At 33.4% G+C, this 17,376-nt stretch overlaps 1 protein-coding gene across 1 annotated transcript in view; it reads right to left on the bottom strand.

The window, feature by feature from the left end:
* Window positions 1-17,376, bottom strand: part of LOC114332584 (serine-protein kinase ATM-like) — a 144,589-nt gene that overhangs the window by 92,900 nt on the left and 34,313 nt on the right. The window contains exons 15-18 of the mRNA XM_028282413.2: window positions 14,775-15,055; window positions 10,084-10,365; window positions 6,598-7,374; window positions 2,454-2,691 (exon numbers count right to left, since the gene is read on the bottom strand). Of these exons, the coding sequence (XP_028138214.2) occupies window positions 2,454-2,691; window positions 6,598-7,374; window positions 10,084-10,365; window positions 14,775-15,055 (1,578 nt within the window). The remainder of the gene's footprint in view (window positions 1-2,453; window positions 2,692-6,597; window positions 7,375-10,083; window positions 10,366-14,774; window positions 15,056-17,376) is intronic.

The following is a 17,376-nucleotide window of genomic DNA, read 5'->3' as shown; positions in this document are numbered from 1 at the left end:
GTCAAAAAGTGGAGGCCTCGGAGTGTCCGCTGCTCGCAGCGACATCTGAGCTACCAGTTTGTGTTGAAGTTCCAGTTAAGTTTGTGCAATTTTATTGCAGAAGTTTTTGTGTTTGAGTTACTGTTTGCTCTAGTACGGCCTAAGCAAGCCATAGGCCACCGCGTTCCGCTGTTTTTAAGCGAACGCGATATTTTCGTACCCCTATATTGGTACCATCTTTCTTGACATGCAAGCAGAAGTAGAAGTTTTCTTTTAAAGCATGCTTTTATTTTTGTATAATTTTGAATACGTTTAAAGAACTAGATAACAAATTCTTTTTTTTTTTTAATATTTTGTTCGAGTAGTGCTAATTTATTTTGAGAATGCGGAATGCATACAATGCTGAATTTTTCTATAAAAATTTTTCTATGAACTATGGTTTCATCAATTATGTACTGTTACTGTATCTACTAATATTGTGGAGTGACTAGTGAAGTGAAATCGCGCCTTGGACTTAACAACCACCAAGAAGAATCAGGACAATGATTGTAGGAATCTGGTCGAGGTTAGAATCGGAGAGGGAGTTAGTTCGGAGGTGCCGTGAAAACATTCAGTTTTGGTTAGAGCTGTCGACAAGTCAAAAAGTGGAGGCCTCGGAGTGTCCGCTGCTCGCAGCGACATCTGAGCTACCAGTTTGTGTTGAAGTTCCAGTTAAGTTTGTGCAATTTTATTGCAGAAGTTTTTGTGTTTGAGTTAGTGCTTGTTCTAGTACGGCCTAAGCAAGCCATAGGCCACCGCGTTCCGCTGTTTTTAAGCGAACGCGATATTTTCGTACCCCTATATTGGTACCATCTTTCTTGACATGCAAGCAGAAGTAGAAGTTTTCTTTTAAAGCATGCTTTTATTTTTGTATAATTATGAATACGTTTAAAGAACTAGATAACAAATTCTTTTTTTTTTTAATATTTTGTTCGAGTAGTGCTAATTTATTTTGAGAATGCGGAATGCATACAATGCTGAATTTTTCTATAAAAATTTTTCTATGAACTATGGTTTCATCAATTATGTACTGTTACTGTATCTACTAATATTGTGGAGTGACTTTAGTGAAGTGAAATCGCGCCTTGGACTTAACAACCACCAAGAAGAATCAGGACAATGATTGTAGGAATCTGGTCGAGGTTAGAGTCGGAGAGGGAGTTAGTTCGGAGGTGCCGTGAAAACATTCAGTTTTGGTTAGAGCTGTCGACAAGTCAAAAAGTGGAGGCCTCGGAGTGTCCGCTGCTCGCAGCGACATCTGAGCTACCAGTTTGTGTTGAAGTTCCAGTTAAGTTTGTGCAATTTTATTGCAGAAGTTTTTGTGTTTGAGTTAGTGTTTGTTCTAGTACGGCCTAAGCAAGCCATAGGCCACCGCGTTCCGCTGTTTTTAAGCGAACGCGATATTTTCGTACCCCTATATTGGTACCATCTTTCTTGACATGCAAGCAAAAGTAGAAGTTTTCTTTTAAAGCATGCTTTTATTTTTGTATAATTTTGAATACGTTTAAAGAACTAGATAACAAATTCTTTTTTTTTTTAATATTTTGTTCGAGTAGTGCTAATTTATTTTGAGAATGCGGAATGCATACAATGCTGAATTTTTCTATAAAAATTTTTCTATGAACTATGGTTTCATCAATTATGTACTGTTACTGTATCTACTAATATTGTGGAGTGACTTTAGTGAAGTGAAATCGCGCCTTGGACTTAACAACCACCAAGAAGAATCAGGACAATGATTGTACAAGGTATTATTTTTTGTTATGTAAAACTGTTCTTTCATTTTTTTGTTTGGTAATCTCGATCTCTATCTGTAACACCGTGAGATCACAGATTAATAAATTCATTTTTTGGTTTTAATAAATAATGTTTGATTTGCAAAATACAAATTTATTATTTCTCTTTTCCTTATCTCTTGTATCGTAAGAACAATAAAGAATTGGCTGAGTATAGAGTAGATAAGGTAAGTCACGCTATATTTGTTTTCACACCATATTTGTTTTCATATAAAAGTATTTTATATATTTTTTATTTGACTATGTTTTTGTTTTATTTTGATTTAGCTATCTTTCTTTTAAAGTTTCTATTTTGTATAATTTTTGGTTCCCTTAAGGTAACCAGTGGCGCCCAATATTTTATTTTTTTATTTTTTTTATTTCTAAGCTAATAAGAGTATATTAATAACATCCCTTAAAGAACCACCCCATATCTCTTCCGATTATGAGCAACCGAGGACTTGTTCCAAATTGTGTTAGCACGTCACATATTTATATGACATATCAACATCTTGTCAAAATTTTATTTTGCATCAATGTTTCACTGGCATTTGACGTAATAATGTTTCAAATGGCGCCCTCCGTCGAGGCTTGGGTATTTGCCATTAATGTTACAAACTGTTTCACTTGCGTTGTATAAAAATAAAGAAATTTTCTTACCTACAAGTTTCTTTCCTTCTTTGGTTTCCAACGCCACATATAACATTTTACTAGATTTCCGTATCACATCTTCATCACAGTCAATAAGGTACTTAGTTAACAGGAAAATACTGGTGCCGCATATAACCTCAAACGGAGACTGTCGAACGTGAACCAGGTTTTTTTCCGCTTGCAAAACTAAAGTGTGTAAATTTATCGGACCTATTTCACCTAGGCATCTTGCAGCTTCGAAACTCACCTAGAAGAAAAAGTTTTACGTACAAAAACGAGGATCAACAAGATAATTAAGAAAGAGTCTAGGATAGATTTAAGGAAGTACAAAATAAGACACTTAAATGAAATACATCAAGAAAATACAAGAAAAGAAAGTCGTAAGAGACTGGAAGAAGAAAACAAGCGAAGGAAGAAATCTAATTACAAAACTAATATACGATGAAAACGAGGAAATTACAGGCATTCAAAAAGTAACCATCAAGATCCAACTGATTATGCAGGGAAAGATACAAGAAAAACGAAGTATATGGAGACGTAGAATATCATGGCTACACAACCTGAGAGAATAGTACGGATGTATATCAAATGAACTTTTCAGAGCAACCGTCTCTAAAGTCCGAATAGCTATGATTAGCCATCTCCGTTTCAGAGATGGCACTAAAAGAAGAATCGAAAACTTAAACGAATACAATATAACACTCCAGATGGCTATGGTAGATTACGAGAAGGCATTTGACTCCATAGAATTTTTGCAATTCTTAATGCCTTAAGCAACAATAGAGTAGATGACTGATATTTATATACAACATCAAAAGAAATAGGATTAAAAATAAAAACAGTAAACGAATCTCTAGGATATAGCTCTGGACAATAACAATGTAGAAAAGGTTGAGTCGTATATATACTTAGGACAAAAAATCGAACTATCAAAGCTTAACCTAAAGGCTGATTTAAATAGTAGACATTCCTTAGCATGGGCAGAATTTGAAAGATTACAAAAAATATTTAACTTAAGCTTATTATATGCTTTAAAGGCAAAATCTTGATCACATCTCAAATGAAGAAATAAGAAGAAGAACAGGAAGGATTTACAATACCGTAGATACAATATAATCCAAACAGCTTTTATGGTACGGGCATGTAATGTGAATGGATGATGAACGATAGCCAAAACAGGCCTTAAACTAGGTTCCGTGGAATAGAAGGAGCGGAAGACCGCAAGACCAGCATTAGAATGGAGAGAAGGAATCAGAGGAATAATGAGAGATAGAGCTATAAATGAGGAGGAATGGACCGACCGAAAAAGGAGGACATCGAAATGCGAGAGTCTGTAGGACCTCCGTAGATATATAAAGGCAAAAACTTTCGATCAATACGTATTTTCGGCTCCGACATATGGAAATGAAACATGAGCTTTTAACAACAACATAATCCACAAACTTCAGGTGGCTCAAACAGCTATGGAACGGAGAATGCTCAGCATTAAGAACAGCGATCGCAAATCCAATGAAGAAATAAGAAGACGAACAAAAGTAAAAGATGTAATCCAAATAATTGCCATGTTAAAATGGAACTAAGCAGGACACAGGAAGATAACCATTGGAATTGTTTCGTCAGACAGCAGAGGCAGACCTCACACCAGATGGATTGATGGCATCAGATCAATGGATGGTCAAGAATGGATGCAAAAAAACAATGAACTTTTTTGTCTTTCATATCAAGACGATTAAAATCGAGAAAAAATTCAAATTATAGCAGGCATCCCAAAACGCGCCCTTATTGGTCGTGACGTCATATCATTATAGTATTTGAAATGAATTTCGACTCGATTCAAGTTCTCTGTTTAACCCAGGTATGACAATACCAAAAGGCACTGCTAGGAAAATATTCCAATTTGCGGTTCAGAGAACCCGTATGAAACGAGTCTGTGTACTCTAATACAGAGTATGGCATTAGTAAAATAAGAAAATCTACGGTTTCGTTTTGATTTAAATCTGTCTCCCTCCATCCTCCGATAGTACTATTTCTAGGTCTACCTGTTGTCAAGGAGGAGGGAGACAGATTTAAATCAAAACGAAACCGTAGATTTTCTTATTTTACTAATGCCATACTCTGTATTTAGTCCATGTGGTGAAACCGCTCCCGTCTGGAAAAATTTCTGATTCGGTTTCTTTGTGGATTCCTATTCAAAAATGTCCCCTTTAAACAAATCTGAAGAGTGCCGGGCGGAATTTTTGGGCAGAAATTGTTTAAACAATTTTTTTAAACAAATACAAAAGATCACGTTTTTTTGCTTCGGAGCATATATTTTTAAGTTTTGTCGGTCATTCTGAACAAGAAAGGTATCTTGTAAATTTTCTCAAAAATTGATAGTTTTCGAGTTATAGGCGATTTAAAATCTGAAAAATGCAAAAATACGCATTTTCGAGGCTTAAAAACTCATATTCAAATTAGTATTTTTGAGGTTGCCAGATAGTTAAATTGAAGACTAAATATTCAGCTTCCAGATTCTGAAGAGTGATCGCGTCTAACTTTAATTTATACCGTTGTTTATTAATTGTTAAATATGCGTGTTTATCCGATTTTTTTGCCGATGCGGCGCGCTCCGTTTTCAAAAATCTCCTATTTTTCTCCGAAAAATATTTTTTCTAGATTCTTTGGGACATTCTAAATAAAATAAATTTCTTGACATTTTTCTCAAAAGTTAATAGGGTTAAAGTTATAAGCGATTTAAAATCCGAAAATGCGTTTTTTTGTCATTTTTCGGATTTTAAATCGCTTAAACTTAAAAACTATTCACTTTTGAGAAAAATGTCAAGAAACTTATTTTATTTAGAATTTTCCAAAGAATCTAGAAAAAATATTTTTCGGAGGAAAATAGGAGATTTTACAAACACGCATATTTAACAAATTAAAAAACAACGGTATAAATTACAGTTAGACCCGATCACTCTTCAGAATCTTGAAGCTGAATGTTCAGTCTTCAATCTAAGTATCTGGCAACCTCAAAAATACTCATATAAATATGAGTTTTTAAGCCTCGAAAATACGTATTTTCGCATTTTTCAGATTTTAAATCGCCTATAACTCCAAAACTATCAATTTCTGAGAAAAATTACAAGATACCTTTCTTGTTTAGATTGACCCAAAAAATCTAAAAATAAATGTTCCAGAGAAAAAAAAAACATGATCTTTTGTATTTGTTTAAAAAAATTGTTTAAACAATTTCTGCCCAAAAATTCCGCCCGGCACCCTTCAGATTTGTTTAAAGGGGACATTTTTGAATAGGAATCCACAAAGAAACCGAATCAGAAATTTTTTTCAGACGGGAGCGGTCTCACCACATGGACTAATTATAGTACACAGACTCGTTTCATACGGGTTCTCTGAACCGCAAATTGGAATATTTTCCTAGCGGTGCCTTTTGGTATTGTCATACCTGGGTTAAACAAAGAACTTGAATCGAGTCGAAATTAATTTCACTTATTCCCCGTTAGAGGGCGTTCTAACTATATTGCGATATAAATAGTTTTAATTTATATCGAGAAACTATGGCCGTGTTGGTGTAAATTTGTCTTCCTCAGAGCTTCCTTGACAACAGGTAGACCTAGAAATAGTACTATCGGAGGATGGAGGGAGACAGATTTAAATCAAAACGAAACCGTAGATTTTCTTATTATAGTATTTGACGACCTCGCCATTAATTCGTTAGGTTTGGCTTTCGTTATGATACTCAGTTTTATAAATATTTTGATAGTTGTCATTTCCGACTAATATTTGAGTGTTTTTATTAAGACATAAATATATTATTACAATGACATACGACAAATGTCATTATAAAATATAATGATGTGACGTCACAAGTGTTCGCGCGCTTTTTGGGTCGTTTGAAATGGTTTAAATACACAGAGAATTTTAAATTTGTACTTTTAAGTTATTATGACTTTTTGAGGAGTAAAATTTTGAAAATTTCATTTTTAACAAAACTGAAAATTATTATGTAATAAAAAAAATGTGTAAGTTCCCTATTATTACAAGATTCTATATTTACTAAAATATAGATTGTGCATTTTAATGAAAGCAATGAAAGAATGAAATTTATAACATAAAAGTAAAAAAAATAATTTTTGTATTTATTCTGGTTACTCACATTTTGGTCAGCTGAATAACTCAATTGGGACAGTGTGCAGACCAATCTATGCACCAAACTCTGCTCACAGTCCTCCGAAAAACCTCTAATATTTTGCAATTTGTCGTATAATCCAGTTAATTTATCTTTTTGGTCGCACAATATTTCTCGCAAATGATGCAAGCTATCTCCTTTTGTTAAAATATCTTTGTGATTCAGAAACTGTTCGATCTCCTCCTCAACTCCAGGTTCCTGGTCGCCGTACTTTATCTTTTTCTGTAGTTTTCTTATTGCATAGAAGTCTTCATGATCAGGAAAGCTGTCCAAAGTTTTAATTTGTTCTTCAAAATATCTGGCATTGTCTACTACCAAAAACACCAACAGTTCCTTACACTCTTTATTGATACTACTTTTGGTAACGTAAAACTTTTTCAAAGAGCTTACAGTATCGTGAAAGAAATCCTTAGTGGCCAAAAATTTAAAAATCTGTCTGAGAAAGTTATTTAAGAATCTGAATGTTGCGGTTTCAATTCTTGTACAGTCTTGATTATTGTCGATAATATTAAACAGCGTGTTTATCACATCCCTTATAAAAAAATATCTCCAGGAACTGTCGGGTGTTAGCACGCTCGTGATCATGTTTACAAAAAACCTGTAAGCGTAGAGGCATTTTAGTTTGTCCATGAAGACTTGGCTCTTGTATATGTTACATTTAAGTTCAAGTAGGACGTTTTCGAACTTAGAAAGATTTGAGCTTGTTAAGAAGTTCGCTAGGGGTTCATTGTTACAAAGGAATGTCTGAAACATAAAAAATATTAAATTTCGATTGATGTAAGTCAGCCACATGTTTGAACATTAAACATTTTAAATAAAATCATATACATACACAGATACGGAAAAATTGTATGGTGGGTAATACAAAATTAGCGAGAGATACTAAAGTCCTTTTCATGGGCATTTTTCAGTGCATCACAAATGACAGAAAAAAAGGTAAGTCCGTGATAATACACATTTATAACATTTATTCTAACATGACATTTTAGTTAAATCTGACAGTTGTCACATTTTACTTGCAATTTGGCACAAAAACAAATCAATTGTGTTTATTGCATTTATAAAATGGTAGTTTCTTTGATTTGTATAGTCTTATAAATTGTACAGATTATATTCGTAGATATATTATATAATTCGTAAATATTTTTTTTCGATTATAGCGCCATCTATCGACAACTAGAATAAATGTTATAAATGTCTGTCAATTTAATGCGTTAGAAAGAAATCGAAAAACTGTGACGCACTGAAAGATTTCTATGAGAAAAAGAATAGTAACGTTTGTTGACGTTATTTCCACATATTAGACAGATTCTCGTGGAATTTTGAGAACCAAGGTCGATTTCCTTGAAAATTTGGATTTACTTAGGTAGTATTTATAATCTTTGTCAAAATCTCCCCTACGCCGAAGCGAGCTTTTGCCCTGGGGGTGAAAACAAGCACATATAGGCTATGAAAATTTTTTCAATCCAAATAACTATTTTGTCGATAGATTGACCAATTCTGAGTCAATTTTGTTCTATAAAATTTTTTGCAAAGTTGATACTTTCCAAATTATTAGCGATTGAAACTATGCATTTTTCATTATAACCGTTTTTCATGAATAACTTAAAAACATTAATTTTATAGAAAAAATCTATGTAAACCCTATGAAACCCAATAACGACTAAGTTATTGCCCTTTAAATGATGGTTGATGGTTTGGGAAAGCTTGAGAAACATCTTTTAAAGTTCATTAAAAAACCTTTCAAATGAGCTCTGATAAAAGTTTTTTGTATAAGAACTGACTGACGAAAATAAAGTCGCTTCCTGCTTTTTTTGAAATGTATCTAACAATTAAACTCTCGTCATTACAATCCTAATAGAAATGAATAGCTTCCCACTTGAAATTAACTTTATTTAGGTATAATTGATACGATCCATGTGATTTGACAGGTTTGGAATGGTTAGTTTAGAAAAAATAGTTGATTAAATCGAAAATGACATTTTTATAATTTAAAAAAGTGCATTTTTCTTAAATAAATCTAAAAGTAAGACTAACTGCTGAGCAGATGGGACGTGAATTGTAAATTGTAGAATTCCCTCATCTTCCTTAGTCTCAGCATCCGTATGGCTTGCATATTGTAGAAGCCTCGGAGGTGTAACCAGAGAAGGTTCCCATTGTTTTCATTCTGGTGGGGTGTAGAATAGCATTATGTTGTTTTATATGCCATTAGAGTGAAAACTTAATCTTGTTGTAGCAGTTGCCGCTAGGGCATCTATGCCATTTCGTTCGTTGCAATCCGGGACTGCACGCTGGGGTTTTGTTTTGGTTGGATCAGGGAGAGCAGCATATGTGCCTCCTGATGAGAGACTAATAAGTTTCGAAACCGGTAGAGGTGCTTGCTGCACTCTCTGATTGGACTAGAATATGATGCGGCTGTATTTTCGTTTTGCAACGAAATTGAAAATGGTTATTCATTTTTAAATCTAAAAGTATTCATAATATGAAAAAATGTTTCAAATATTAATTGTAGGATTTTTTTACTGAAAATTTTGATTTTTTTTTTGTTTTTCCATCATGAATACTTATTTATAGGTTTATTTAGGACAAATGCACTTTTTTAAAAATTGTCATTTTTGATTTAATCAACTATTTTTCTAAACTGAGCATTACAAACCGGTCAAATCACACGGATCATATCAACTATACCTAAATAAAGTTAACTTCAAGTGGGAAGCTATTCATTTCTATTAGAATTGTTATGACGAGGGTTTAATTGTTACATTTCAAAAAAAGCAGGGGGCGACTTTATTTTCGTCATAAGTCAGTCGGTTCTTATGCAAAAAACTTTTATCAGAGCTCATTTGAAAGGTTTTTTAATAAACTTATAGTTCTTTCCAACACGAATCTTTTTATTTACTTCTGAGTAAATTATTTTCTCTTGAGATTTTTTCTATAAAATTAAAATTTTTTAAAGTTATTCCTGAAAAACGGTTATAAAACGTTTTTTCAACGAAAAATGCATAGTTTTAATCGCTAATAACTTCGAAAGTATCAACTTTGCAAAAAAAATTATAAAACAAAATTTACTCAAAATTGGCCAATCTATCGACATCCATAGTTATTTTGATTGAAAAAATTTTCATCCCCTAGATAGGGTTGTTTTTACCCCCAGGGCAAACGCCCGGTTCGGCATAGGGTAGATTTTGAAGAAGAGGATCAACCGAGCTTGAATCCAAATTTTTATTAAAATCTGTGTTGATTCTCAAAATTCCCCGGTTTTACAGTTTTTTACCGCTGATGACTGGTCTAAGAGATCAAAATCATATATCCTTGTAGCCTCCCGATTGAAATCCAAATGTTTCCGATCGAATTTATCACTGGTTAAAACAGCATCCTGCGTATGATAATTATCGTTTTATACGATGTGCTCGGTCAATAATAATACACGAGTAGAAAAATGAATTTACTTACTTCCAGAAATTTGAAACATTTCCCGACATCAACTGAACTAAGGTTCTTTACGAAAAATATCACAGTTTCTCCAAAATGAGACTTTATACCATTTTCGTCAGTTAAAAATTCCAATATTCCTACTACAATTTGATCTAAATTATTTTGTAAAGCATCCTTTAGAGATGTGTGCTCCATTACCTTGGAATACTGGAGCAAGCTCTTGTTTTTGACCAATATGTTAGCTGTCATATTGTCAAGATCGGAGCATATGATACGAGTAAATATTTTTGCTGCAGTTTTCTAAAAAAAAAAAAAATCAATATTGATTATAAACATCTAATTTATTCCTATAGTAAGAAGTGCACATAAAATATATATTGTATTTCAATTAGTAGGTAGGTATTATCATAAAATCAACCACAAAAGTATAATTGGAATTATGATTATTAAATAAGCAAATTAATACATCGAAATAAACCTTCATTGTTCCATTACACGAACAGATGAACACTGACGACGCCACTTGTTGCGGAATCTAAAAAGATACATGAAAAAAATATATAAAATGGAATCGCAGATGATATCGGACCACCAACAAAGAGAAGAAGTCATCTATGCCATCAAAAACATAAAAGATGGCAAAGCTACTGGACCAGATGATGTGCCCATCGATTGGCACATGAAGTGGCATTTAAAGAAGCCCTTTCATATTCAATAGATAGAGGGTATATCAATCAATGCACAAACTTTGAATAACTTACGTTTTGCAGACGATACAGTAATAATGACGGATAACAATGATTTACAGAATGTACAGTCGGAAAAATGAAAGAATACCCATGCGTCATCGATGATATGCATATGAATCAAATCAAAAATTTCTAGTCAAAACAAAGTATAAACTAAGTTAATACTGAAAATAAACGGATGTGACTACTACCCCACCGTACGATTTTTCGCTGAGTAAGAATGTTATTCAAAAAATTTTTGTGATGTTATTCTTTTTCTGATAATATATATTTATTGGTGATGAATGTTACTATTACTATTGTAATTAATTATTTGATATAGATTAATAATACAAAAATAATGAGTAAGCAAATATAGTATTATGAATTTCTCCATGTTAAAGTTGCCAGTGGACGTAAATAGTAACAGGAATTTAAAAAATGTCGTTTATGTCAGCTGCATTAAGTGATTGAAATGAAAGTAAACTTAATGAATTCAGATCATTAGATATCCAGATCATTTTCCAGACATTATCTGCAAATAAATGTACATTCGTAAAAATATACTAATCTGTAATTTCATACATTGAAAAGTCAGAGTAATATGTACACGTTTGGCGAACTCATAGACAGAGGTTAACCATATTGACAGATGATTACTTACAAATTTTATTGACGTATTTTAATTAAATAAATACTTACCAAACCAAACATACAATATAATATCAAAATAGCTCTTAAAAGAACTGAATTTATTCAAGTAAATACGACTGATTATTAAAATTTATAAACTCTACCGAACATAACCCAGTTTCACTGCCAAAGTGACAGAAATCGAATCAGTCAGATTATAGTTGACCAGCACGATTACTCGAATAGTAGTTTATACAATCATCATCTCTACTCATGTTGAATGTTTTTCTAAGAATGATATTTAGAAGTACAGAAATGTGTGAGTTTAAATTTTCTACTAAATTAATATAACTACGTTGAACAATTGTATCGCCGTCTCACTCTGTCAATTATAAATATGTAACTGCGTATGTCTTGGATAACGTTTTTGCTTTGTAGACAACACTTAATAATCTATCTCTCTCGTTTGTTATTTATAGAAAAAGGCAGCAAATCCAAAATATGTGCTTGATATGATCGTTCATGCGTATTCTTTCATTTTCTCGACTGTAATGAAGCACCTTAACAAATGCTGTCATGAATACGGGCTGAAGGTGAATTTGAAGAAAACTAAATGCATGATCATGACTAAATTAGCAGACTAATCCAATTGTTTATTAGACACTGTAATTGAGAGTGTGGATACCTACAAATACTTAGGAACATGGATAACATCAAATGTAGACAAACCAAAGAAATTAAGCTACGTATTGAAATAGCACATGCATCATTCATTAAACTTAAAAAGTTTCTCTGTTGGTGGTATATAAGGTTAAAACTACTCCCAAGGAAGCTTCAGTGTTGCGTGTTCTCTACTCTTCTTTATGGTATGGAGGCGTGGACACTAAAGCAAGGGCATCCGAATGATTTTAGCCGCCTTTGAATTTTGGTGTTACAGAAGAATCCTAAGAATATCATGGATTCAAAGAATGTCAAACGTGGAAGTAACTATACTAAAGTCACAATAAAGATGCACTAGAAATAAACAAACCAAGACACGTTGAATGTTACAAGAAGCACTCCCAAATCATGATTTACAAAGTTTATACATTGTAAATCATGATTCGGGAGTGCCCCTAGTAACATTCAACGGTTTGTTTATTTCTAGTACATTCTTTATTGTGATTTTAGTATTCGCGGTGTGCAAGTACTTGGAAAGGGAAACGAGAAACGACCGTGCGCGAGTCGCGGAGAAATATTGCAACTATCTTAAATAATTCATATTGTCAATTGAAATTGTCAAATTGACGTATATTTCATACCTTCTGTCATTGACTTAGAAAAATTATATATTGCTCCACAATATTGATATGATATGCAATTATTATATAAAGGTAAATTTAATTAATTGTATTTTGCTTGCAATACTGCATTTTAATAACGGATTTTATTTACTACATACAATTGTTTACGTTTGCTAAACATAACCTGCATCTTATTTTTTTCTTCTTATTATTTTTTTGGACTATGGTCTTGACAATTATCCAGCAACCAGGACTAATATAATTGGCCAATATAATTAAAAGTGCGAATAAAAGTACAGAGCGTAGAAATAGAGGTCGCTTTGCCGAACTTGCACGGTCCCAATAGAAGTATAGGACAAAAGCACATATTCACAATATATACAAAAAAGGAGATAGAAAAAATTGTTCAAACTACAGGGGGCTTAGTGTCATAAACTCACTCTCAAGACTCTATGGAAAAATAATAAAAAATAAAATTGAAAAAGAGATGACAGATGCAGAAGAACAAAATGGCTTTCGTGCAGGCAGATCCTGTATGGACAGCATATTTTCTCTAAAGCAAGTTATTGAGAAAAGATTAGCCCACAACCTTTCCACCCATATAGTTTTTATTGATCTGACAAAGGCATACGATAGTGTACCACTTTCAATGCTCTGGATAGCAATGGAAAAACAAGGAATAAGCAAAAAAAATATACAAGCAGTACAACAGCTTTACAAAAATATGACGGTAAACATTAAAACTGGAAACAAATTAACGAGAGAAATTCCTATTAGTAAGGGTCTAAAGCAAGGCTGCTGCATAGCACCTACACTCTTTAAAATATATTTAAATGAGGCACTCTCACTGTGGAGAAGAAAGTGCTGCAATATGGGCATCCCAATCGCTGACGATAGATTGTACACAATACACTTCGCTGACGACCAAGCCATTCTAGCTGAAGACGAGAGTGATATAGACTATATGCTCAGAAAACTGGAAGGGGAGTACACTAAGTGGGGCCTTACAATTAATATACAAAAAACCGAGTACTTAGTTGTAGGAGAAACACCAGAACGCCTACAAATTGAAATGGGAACTATAAATCCAACAGAAGTCTTCAAATACTTAGAAGTCCAAATATCTTCAAAAGCAGGGAGTAACGACGAAATACATTCCAGGATTGGCCAAGCAAGATCAGCCACCAGACAGCTACACGGACTATTGTGGAGTAATAAAATAACAAAAGAAAATAAAAGAAAAATGTATAAAACAATAATAGAAAGTATTGGGTTGTACGGCGCTGAACTCTGGGAAATCAACCAAAGAAACAAGTCAAAAATCAAGGCGATGGAAATGAACTATTGGAGACGATGTTGCCGACTCACTAGACTTGATAGGGTGAGAAACGAAGATATTAGGAGACAAATGGAAATCGATCTAGATATAATAGACACAATCGAAGCCAAAAGACTTAACTGGTATGGACACCTTCAGAGAATGCCTGAAAATAGATGGCCGAAAAAAATAGAAAAATGGACTCCACCCACAAGAAGAAAACGCGGTAGACCAAGACGATCCTGGAGAGAAGATGTCGAAGATGCAATGACCGCCAGAGACTTAAAAACTGAAGATTGCTTCGACAGAAATCGCTGGAAATTAGGATACGAGAAGCGGCGACAGCTGTAGAAGACTCGCTTATTATATATATATAAGTATAGGAAATGAAGTGAAAATAGCATTTAATATTAAAAGACGAAATTAGGACATGTGATGAGAAGGCACATCTATGCATTATTATGACTTATGTAAGGCAAAATTCGAGAAAAGCAAACTGTGGAAGACAAATAGGATCCTGGCTTAAGAATTTACAAGAATGGTTTGAATACAGTAGTGCAGAACTGTTTAGAGCAGTGGTCAACAGGGTCCCTACAGCCATGATTTCCAACCTTCGATAGAAGATGAAATTTGAAGAAGAACAATTTAAGACCAACACCAAATCCCGATGTTAATAAATACAAAACAGTACCGATTATTTATGTTTAACTGTAAGTCTAATTTAATATAAGTGTACTAAAAACAAACCTCGACAAGTTTCGTATCTGTTGCTAGAAGTTCTTTAGCAACTTTCATAATATCGTCAGCGGCGTCAGTGGTCATCAAGATTGGAGCACATTTGGAGAAGTATTTTTTGAAAAATTCGTATTTCGTGGAACAGTTGAATAGTGTATACTGGAAATTTTCGAACGAATAGCCATCGGCGCACCATTTTTGAATCAGATAGGAAATGTATGTTTCTAATATGTTACTTTCCAAGTCTTGAAACTTTCGCTTGTTAATAATTTTAATTATTTTATCCAAGGAATCTAAAACAAATAATAAACAACGATCGAAATGTTTAAAATGGGAATGTAAGTTGAGCTCATTTCATTGACATTGTGAGTTCCTTCTATCGGATTTGAGAAGAATTCAGAGAAATAATCTTCAATATATAATTACAAAACAGCAAAAAGCAAATTGGAGACATAATCAGTGTAGAGTATGTGGGTGTGTATGAGACAAGAAATTTTCAGTAACACTTCCCTCAAATTGGGGAAATTTGATCTTTCTTTTGCTAGTCCTAACAAGTGGGTTTTTATGGAACTTCGAGAAGGCATTCGACCGAGCACAACACGATGCACTTTTCGATTACCTGCGGGCAGCAGGACTTGACCACTACGATATAAAACTGCTAAAACACTTATATTACAATCAAGTAGCCTCTATCCCAATTGGAGGTAGTCGTACTGAAAAATTCCCCATCAAACTTGGAGTAACACAGGGTTCTTTTTATTCTATACTATTAAGAAATCTTTAGAGATGCATTAGGTGACAGACGAGAGGGAGTAAGATTAGGAGAAGAGGTAATCAACAATATCAGATACGCTGACGATACAGTCGTTCTTGCAGAAAATTTAGAAGATATCCAGACATTAGTAAATCTAGTCAGTGAAGCAAGTTACCGGAGAGGCCTAAAAATCAATATTTCAAAGACAACCTAGATGGCAGTTAGAAAGATTGGACATCTTGGATATTAGTGCACCCTAATATGTCTTTTAACTATTTAGAATGGGAAATAAGCCACAATATTATTAAAAAATGATTTTTATTATTAACAATAAAACTTATAAAACAATAAAAATCAAAACGTATTTTGACAACGGCACCCGATTTGGGCGTCGAAACGTTAATAATAAAAATCATTTTTTAATAATATTGTGGCTTATTTCCCATTCTAAATAGTTAAAATTGTAAAAATGCCACAAGAAAATAGCTTCAGAACAACACCTAATATGTCTGTGTAGATTTTGGCATTGGATCCGACCATCACTTGTAACACCGTTGCCGTCTCCTCTATTTTTTCATACTATCACGTTACAATTTTTTGTGATATTATACACGAGCGGGACACCCTCAAAAAAGCGCTTAGTTTTCGAGATACTGACCACGGAGGGGTGAATGACTAATTTTATTCATACTTTATATTTTCGAGGGTGCTGAAAACGAAAATGAGGTTTATTTTGAATTTTATGTGGGGGAATATTGTCAAAATCGAAATTTTAACCTAAAAATAAAAAAAAAATGAAATCACGTTTTTTGCGTTTACCTCGCTACAACTCTGTTCCATTTTATTATTTTTTTCTGAAACTTTTACAGTATATAGCTCTAACATTTCTGAAGACAAAGGTACCTGCTTCAAGTTTTTATTGTTATCATGATAAAGGTTATAAATTTTTCAAAGAAAAAGGTGTGGTTGTGCATTGCAAAGTTTAATCGCAAAAGTTGTGTGACGAAGTTTAAAATTTAGCTTCTTAATCACGTTTATTTGAAAGTAGAGAGTACAAAGAAGTTTTCTAGTAAGTTTTAGATTAAAATGTTTTATAGAAAACAAATAGTGCAAATTTTAATGTCAACATTAGAAATCCCCAATATAATGCTTATTTTTTGAGGGACAGACAATCTAGGTCTAATTTCTCACCTTTAGTACTATCCTTGGATTATAAGCTTTCATTTCACACCTCATTTGTCATTCTACCTAGTATAATGACGGAGAAGTAAACGTTCTTATTTTATTATTCTTGTAGGTACATTTATCATTGATTGAAATTATGAAAGAAATGGTATGGCAACACTGTGACGCACAAACATAAGATTCAGCTGTGCGTTACATAGGGTGCACTAATATCCAAGATGCCTGAAAGATTCCCTTAATGGAGAGGAGATAGATACTAAATAGCTTGGTAGCTGTTTAAATGTAAATTGTGCCTCTCATTCATGAAGAGATAATAACCAGGGTCGAAATATTATGTATGGCTTTTATGACCTGGAAACCAGTTTTATGTAACAGAGACCTGTAGATAGACATTCACAAGAAAGTCCTGAAATGTTATGTGTGGTCTATCCTATTATATAGATGTGAGGCATGGACGTTATAAACCACAATGCTTAACAAATTAGAAACATTCGAATTGTGGTGCTATCAACGGATCCTAAAAATACCGTGGGTTGCACACACTTCCAATGAAGATGTTCTTAACCCCTTCGGTACGGTGATGCACCCGTGTGCATTATGCTTGACTGTCCGCTCAGTACGGTGATGCACACGGGTGCATCATGATTTTTCGTTCGCCATATACCACCATGTATA

This window comes from Diabrotica virgifera, chromosome 5 (assembly GCF_917563875.1).
Source record: "Diabrotica virgifera virgifera chromosome 5, PGI_DIABVI_V3a".
In the NCBI taxonomy this organism is placed as follows: domain Eukaryota; kingdom Metazoa; phylum Arthropoda; class Insecta; order Coleoptera; family Chrysomelidae; genus Diabrotica; species Diabrotica virgifera.
Note: the sequence above shows the minus strand (reverse complement) of the source record. Positions and strands in the feature narration are given on the sequence as shown.